At 34.8% G+C, this 7611-nt stretch overlaps 2 protein-coding genes across 4 annotated transcripts in view; both read left to right on the top strand.

Moving 5' to 3' along the window:
* Positions 1 to 2372: 2372 nt before the first annotated feature.
* LOC125652197 (histone H1-delta-like) lies at positions 2373 to 4410 on the top strand. The gene has a single exon (XM_048881203.2). It carries the CDS (start codon positions 3533 to 3535, stop codon positions 4094 to 4096), a length of 564 nt encoding a protein of 187 aa, XP_048737160.1. The 5' UTR covers positions 2373 to 3532; the 3' UTR covers positions 4097 to 4410.
* A 2052-nt stretch (positions 4411 to 6462) lies between these two features.
* Positions 6463 to 7611, top strand: part of LOC125650178 (uncharacterized) — a 46135-nt gene continuing 44986 nt past the window's right edge. For 2 of the 3 annotated variants that reach the window (XM_056164806.1, XM_056164801.1), the window contains exon 1: positions 6464 to 7192. In XM_056164806.1, the coding sequence (XP_056020781.1) occupies positions 7132 to 7192 (61 nt within the window). In that variant the 5' untranslated portion in view covers positions 6464 to 7131. Of the gene's footprint in view, positions 7193 to 7611 lie in introns of all 3 variants that reach the window. The other variant, XM_056164796.1, reaches the window with a different exon arrangement.

Below are 7611 nucleotides of genomic sequence, written 5' to 3'. Positions count from 1 at the left end.
TCAATCTGATTAAAACCATTTGTTAGATCCGCTCGTCTACTCTCATACATTTTTCGTCTAAATAGATCCACTGTGACGTCATAACGAGATGACGTAACAATATGTAGCAGGTACTCTATAATCCATATGACATTGCATTTGGTCTTTTTGCACGAGAGAGAGAGAGAGAGAGAGAGAGAGAGAGAGGGGGGGGGGGGCACTTAATTAAAACCAACAACACTCGACATCCGAAGTGTCGGATCAGAATGTAAACATAAGGATAATATATATGATATGATATGATTTATTGACCCACAAGGGGCAAATATACAAAGAACAGTTATGATTTAAGACATACGAGAGATACACATGCATAGCATACATTTATTGAACAAAGTTTTGTTTACAATACAATTTAGATTGATTGCAATATTGGAGTTAAGGTAACAATGTGAAAGGGGACTGAAAAATATGACTAGATGTTGTGCATTTATATGTACCATTGCTATAAAAGATAACGAACAGTGATCAATCTCATAAGCAATACAATATATATACATATTTCTCTCTTCAACATAGAATGGACAATCAGTAAGGAAATGAAATTCATCTTCTGCACAATTAAGGTTACATAATTCACATATTCTTTTGTTTCTTTCTAAAGAAATCTTCTGGCCAGAATTGGTTTTTGTAAATTCATATCTTCCTCATTCAATTCGAAGGTCATGTGCACTAATTCGAAATCTACATAGAGTTTTTCTTAATTCTAGGGATTCTAAAAATATATAACTTTCCATAGTAAAGTTTTCTTTATACGAAAAATATGTTGTGAGTTTTCCTGATTTCTGACCCTCTATGTTATAGCAATGGTACATATAAATGCACAACATCTAGTCATATTTTTCAGTCCCCTTTCACATTGTTACCTTAACTCCAATATTGCAATCAATCTAAATTGTATTGTAAACAAAACTTTGTTCAATGTTTATACCGTGTAGCTATGGTTAGTTTAAAGTTTAAACAATATCTATTTAATAAATATATATATGACAATATGTAATTACAAGATACAAGTAATGATAGAGATCCTGGTACACGTGATATACTGATGTGAGTATAATTATAGAGAATTATAGCATATAAATACGTAGGTTACTACGTACACAGTTGGTTTGTGTGTGAGATAAGATCAGTATACAGTGGACTAACCATTGTTTAGACCACTTATTAGATTCGGCGAGATCACTATTGATAATTACAGGAAGTGCAATTTGGTGGCATTTTCAACAACATACAACAACATGCAAAAAGTTTTATAATACATTTAATTGTTGATATAGATAAGAAAGGTTAGAGGTCTAAGTATGCTTCCCTGAAGTACACCTGCTTTTATACATGACTCGTCAGATATGGCTCCATTGGTAACAACACATTGCGTGCGTGTGCGGTGCATGCGCGAGCGCGTGCGTGCGTGCGTGTGTGTGATATGATTTTCAAAGCCATTTCATCGTGAAAAATATATCTGGAGAATTATTCCGCAAAAATATTCATGATTATGACATAACGTCATAATTTAGAATACTATGCAGATTTTATTTGTAAAAATAAAAATGTCAAAAAGTACACTGGGTCTATGATAATCTTATTTATTATTCCCATAACAATTTTTTTTACGCCTACCGGTATATCAAAGTTCTTCGGTTTTTTTATTGAAGGCAGATTTTTTTTTATAACCATCGCATTGCACAGTCACGTCTTACCGAGGAGACGTCACAGTAAGTAACAGGTGCTCTACATATATGTCGTCCTCGACCTTGTAAAAATGATTCTCAGCTAAGGCAAAATATAAGCTATATTTGAATGAGGTAGAAGATGAGCTGTATTTCAATATGAGGTAGAAGATGAGCTTCATTTTGATATGAGATAGAATATGAGCTGTATTTTGATATGAGGTAAAAGATGAGCTGTGTTTTGATACGAGGTATAAGATGAGCTGCATTTTTTATATAAGATTGAAGATGAGCTGTATTTTTGATATGGGATTGAAGACGAGCTGTATTTTGATATGAGATAGAATATGAGCTGTATTTTGATACGAGGTAAAAGATGAGCTGTATTTTGATATGAGGTGAAATGAGCTGTATTTTGATATGAGATTGAATATGAGCTGTATTTTGATATGAGGTGAAAGATGAGCTGCATTTTGATATGAGGTGAAAGATGAGCTGCATTTTGATATGAGGTGAAAGATGAGCTGTATTTTGATATGAGGTAAAAGATGAGCTGTATTTTGTTATGAGGTAAAAGATGAGAGCTGTATTTTGATATGAGGTAAAAGATCTCCCTCATTAACTAACTATATTGTATAGTAGATGTTCATGATCTCTGTTTGCTTTTTTTTTTTTATTTCCTTGGGGAACTCCTGATTTGTTTTGTTTCATTTTTTTGTGTGTTTTTCTTTTTTCTTTTTTTAAATTTGTGTTTTTTATGCTGTTGGGGTTAGGGGATGTAGTTGTTGTTCCCTTTTTTTCTTTTTTCTTTCTTTTTTTTTTTTTTTTTTTTTTTTGGCTGCTGTTTGAGATGTGTTTGTTTGTAATGAGTTTTTGTCGTTGTTGCTGTTGGTTGGTTGTTTTATCATAGTATCCAATATCCATGTGTGTTGATTGTCTGCCCCTGCAGGGTCAGTTTAATGGTAGAATAAAATCTTGTGTATGACTATAATATGGTGACATCAACACGACTTTGTTCTAATATGCATTCATTGTTCAGACAACCTATCAGGATTCTGATGTGCACAGTATCGGATATATGTTAAATATGGATATCCATAAATATGAATACTTTCAGTCCATATGTATTAAACACACGTAAATTTGTGTAATTATCAAGATTTGCGCCATAAAAAATAAATATTTTCAATATGAAAATACTTGTGCGTTCATTGAATTCAAGATAATTTAACATCGACTTTATAAAAATCAGCATGTGTTGCAAAAAATATGCATATTGAGTGCAACGGGTAACGCAATGGTGAAAATTTTGTGCTTCAGTAGTCATCTTTCAGACTGCATATTTCAGTGTGTATCGCATAATGATACACAACTTTGCATTCCAAGCATCCTTGAAAGATTAATGTACATTTATTTACTAATCACCGGTCACAAAATAATCAGATAATGAATAAGAACACCAAATTGTCAATTTGAGCGTCTGGTTTTCACATACCGCGCCTCTGTTTTGACCTAAATTAAAAAACGAGTGTGAGCTTCTACGCCTTCTAAATGCCTCAACACAATACTCGATATATCTGAGAATCGAATCATATTGAAAATATATGTAACATTTATGTGCAAAGTATGACAAAGCTAAAAAGGGTATAACTGAGAAGCACAACACCATTCATTTTGTAAACAAATCTGCTTGTCGATATTTTCTGCTGTGGATGCTTTCTCAGACGTCCGCGCTTTCGTTATAAATACACAAACCGATAATACACCAGAGTTTTTCATTCAAATCGTGAGTTTGAGGAGATACACATACAGAGAATTTGAGGATGTCTGAGACGACAGCTGCAGATCCAGCCCCCGAGGACCCCCAGCCTAAGGCAGAAAAGGCCGTGAAAGCGACCAAACCTGCTAAAAGTCCAAAGAAGAAATCTGCCAAATCGAAGAATAAGACTCCTTTGAATCACCCGCATTACCGGGATATGATCAAAGATGCATTGACCAATTTGAAGGAGAGGGGAGGCAGCTCTCGACAGGCTATTTTGAAGTATATTATGAAGAATTTCAAAGTGGATGATGAGAAGTCGGCCAACAATCATCTGAAAATGGCCTTGCGTGCCGGTGTGAAAAATGGCAGTCTGAGACAATCTAAAGGTACGGGTGCCTCCGGGTCATTCAGATTAGGAGAAACTAAAACCAAATCAAAGCCCAAGAAAGAGAAGGCCGTCAAACCTAAAACAGAGAAGAAAGTGAAAAAGAAGCCAAAAGTGAAAGCCAAGGCTGAAAAGAAACCCAAAAACAAAACGGAGAAGAAAGCGAAATCACCAAAAAAAGCAAAGGGAACAAGCAAGCCCAAAAAGAAATCGCCCAAGAAGGCAGCCACAAAAAAGTGAATCTCCAAGTTAAGGAAGTGATTTGACAGACATTAATAGTGCAATATGACGATTATGTTTATTTTTATGTTGTCTCATTTTGGACACATCAATGAAGGACCAAACATGAAAGGTATATAAATAGGCTATATACTGAAAATGCAAGTGTGCACCATTCAGTTGTAATGTAACAGTATTGTAGAGCGATACTCATTGCATTAATCATGTTAAATATTGTTTATGTATAACTATGTTTATTTGTGTGTGCTTTTCATGTTTTTACATTTACTATGTACATGTAACAATATTGTTGACATTAAATACAGATCACCTGTTGTGTTGTTGGAGTTGTCGCTCTTTCAACAAAATATCGGAATGTGTGACACTAGGACGGATCCAAATATATTTTTTATATTACTGCTGATAGTACTTTTTCTGCCTGAAGTGAGTGAAGTTCCTTTCTTTTCTACCAAAAGGGCAATCTCTACCCAGAGTTGTCGTTCCTTAATTGCACTCACTTACGCCTGTTAACGTCTCAAAATAAGCAATGTTATTCCACATGTAAATCCACTTTTTTTTTTACGGCTAATAAAACTAAGAACTATTTTATAAAATATTGGGAAAATGTAGGACAAACAACTATTTGTAGATTTTTTCCCATTACTATATATTCATGTACTTATGTATAGGCCTGGTGCAATAGAACTATCCAATATCCACGTTTCAACCCAAATCAATGCTTCTTGTGTCACAAATTTTAAAGACTTGACATCTGCTCAATATTTATTTATTTACGTATATTTTTGTAACTGAAGTCAAAACCATACTTTATTTCAGCATACGTGCCATTTTACAAAAATCTTGTAAAACCCTTGAGACGTTGACAGGTGTACATGAGAGCAAGGAACGACAAATCTGGGTAGAGATTGCCAAAAGGGAGGGGATGTAACCCAGTAATAGCTGGCGCTTTCTGGGAAATTATTGGATGGTCTTTCCCAGAGCTACTCCAGTAAATGTTCTACAGAGCTAGCTATACAGACCTGCAGCTCTACGTCTAAGTTTTGAAGTCTAATCGAATTTTATAGTGCCAACGTTTCTTAAGCTAATGTTGCTTCTAAAAATAGGCCCATGAGAAGGGGTTGGACTCGTATGACGTGGAAATCGCCGACAATTTCTGATTTTAGTAGTGTAGATTTCATTTTTGTGCAAGCCTAGGACTGGGAGACACAGGGTTTTACACGTGTAGCATCAAACACTGATAATACTAGTATACATCTATATGGATTTAGAATCCCCTGGCCTACAGTAAGTCTGTTCAAAATATTGCATGGTCACATTAGAGGTTCGTGTTTAGAGTATCTCGGAACAAGGCTTTATAGTTTTGTGACCTTACTGACGTAGTTCGGGTTTGCCAGTCACTTGTTTTAATGTCCCTCTGTTGGTAAACGAAGTATATATCCGCTTCAAATATACAGCAACACATTTATTTGTTTTGAGTACATGTATATGACGTAATGAATTTCCTTGTACATGTAGAGGTTCCATTCAGTGATGTATATCTACTGCTACGTCAGGGTTAGACCAATGGTTGATGGATCACTTGTAAGATTTTAGTTACTCCAATAATACAAAGCGCTAAATTAACAGAAACTCAAGATATCTTTAATTATTTGAAGATATCAATTCATTTGATGCACACAACAGTTCAGTTAATGATTTCCTCAAAATTAATTATATGTTCAATTCTATGGAGCGCCAAAATAATATAAACTAAAATAATTGAAGATATCTTTAATTATTTGAAGATAACATCAATTCAATTGTTGCTCTCTTTAATTGAATTAATGCCCGCATTAAATCAATTATTGCTCTCATCAAATGAATTAATGCGCGCTTCAATTCAATTATTGCTCTCTTTAAGAATCGAGCGTGCATTAATTCCTTATACAAATGTGTTGTAAATGATTAAAGACAAACCATTTATACCGAGCTCCACATGCAATCTTGCGAGCAACAATGCGCGCAATTATTGAATTGATGAGGACAATGATTCATGTGATGCGCGCATCAATTCAATTATTGCGCGCAATAATTTTATTGATTATATCTTCAAATAATTATTAAAGATATTTTTAATTATTTGAGTTTCTGTTAAATTGGCGCTCCATATGGGGATCCAAATTAGAATATGTCCTCAGTACCCCTTGCTTGTCGTAAAAGGCGACTAAATGAGACTGTCCTTCGGATGAGACAGCAAAATCCGAGGCCCCGTGTCACAACAGGTGTGGCACGATAAAGATCCCTCCCTGCATGCTCAAAGGTCGTAGGCGTCGAGCATAGGCCTAAACTTTGCAGCCCTTTGCCGGCAATGGTGAAGTATTTATATGGGTGAAAAATTCTCGAGAGGGACGTTTCTTGGCATTCGTGGAAAAGGTCTACTCTATAGCATTGTCATCGCGAGGGTTTTCCACAATTTGCAAAAGTAAGGGTACAAGAATTCACATATTAATACGTGTGCTGGCAGAACTCTGGAAAAGGGGTCTTTGTATTTTGTTAACAGGCCTAAGGAGTGCATATGCACTTGTTTTCCAATCTAACTAATGATATATACTTAATCATGTTTGTTTCTTTGAAATAAATACAGTTTAAACTAATATAAATTGTTTCTAAATAAAGCTTAGGAGTTTTGTTTGTTTATTTGAATGTTTTTGTTCTGTTATTTTTTGTTTGTTTGGTTGTTTTTTTCTTCGGTTTTGTTTGTTTGTTTTTTATTTATTTTTTTGAAAATGATACTATATTAGCATACATTCACTCCTGTATATTTTCCACTTGATTTACTATTTAAATTTCCTTAACACACAATCCTATTATAGAGAAACTTTTCTGTACTCCTCGCCAATTACATACACCTTTGTTAAATGTCCATTGAAAAATCCTTTAAATCAAGATGGCGGAGTAGCGTTCTTAGCAACCCATTACGAACTTCGTCAAACCAGAAGTTGATTTCCCCCCCGAAAATTTCTCACGTGTATGTGTGAGAGGGTCGGTTAGGAGGGATGAAACGAGAGCTGACCTCCGGTACTACTGACGGGCCTTCGTGGTTTAACAGAATGAAAGGTAAGTTGGTAAATAGTTTTATAGTTCTAAATCAACCACAGGGAGTAGTACCTTGTTCCCAAGTCAAATCAATTTGCAAACATTTTTATCGGTATTTAGCGATAAATTCATATCTAAGTAGTAAATTTACAGAGCACGGTAGCGTCAGGTATAGTTTTAGGTTCATGTCAATTACGAATGAAACATGGACATATCGATGTCGCTGATAGGTCCCTGACCATGCATGTTCAAAATTTTTACTCATTGAGGTTTCTGACAAAATCTTTTATCAACTGATATCTCGTTCTGCAAACTGTATACATAATACTACACAGTATATGTTACATAACGTGTGATGTACCGTATGAATATAGCATTGTGCATTGCATGGGGAAAAAAAGTAGAAAACATTCTAATCTCTTCTTAGAAAAATCAAGTTT

The sequence above is a fragment of the Ostrea edulis genome, chromosome 5, assembly GCF_947568905.1.
Source record: "Ostrea edulis chromosome 5, xbOstEdul1.1, whole genome shotgun sequence".
NCBI classification, from domain to species: domain Eukaryota; kingdom Metazoa; phylum Mollusca; class Bivalvia; order Ostreida; family Ostreidae; genus Ostrea; species Ostrea edulis.
This window is presented reverse-complemented; position numbering and strand designations above follow the sequence as displayed.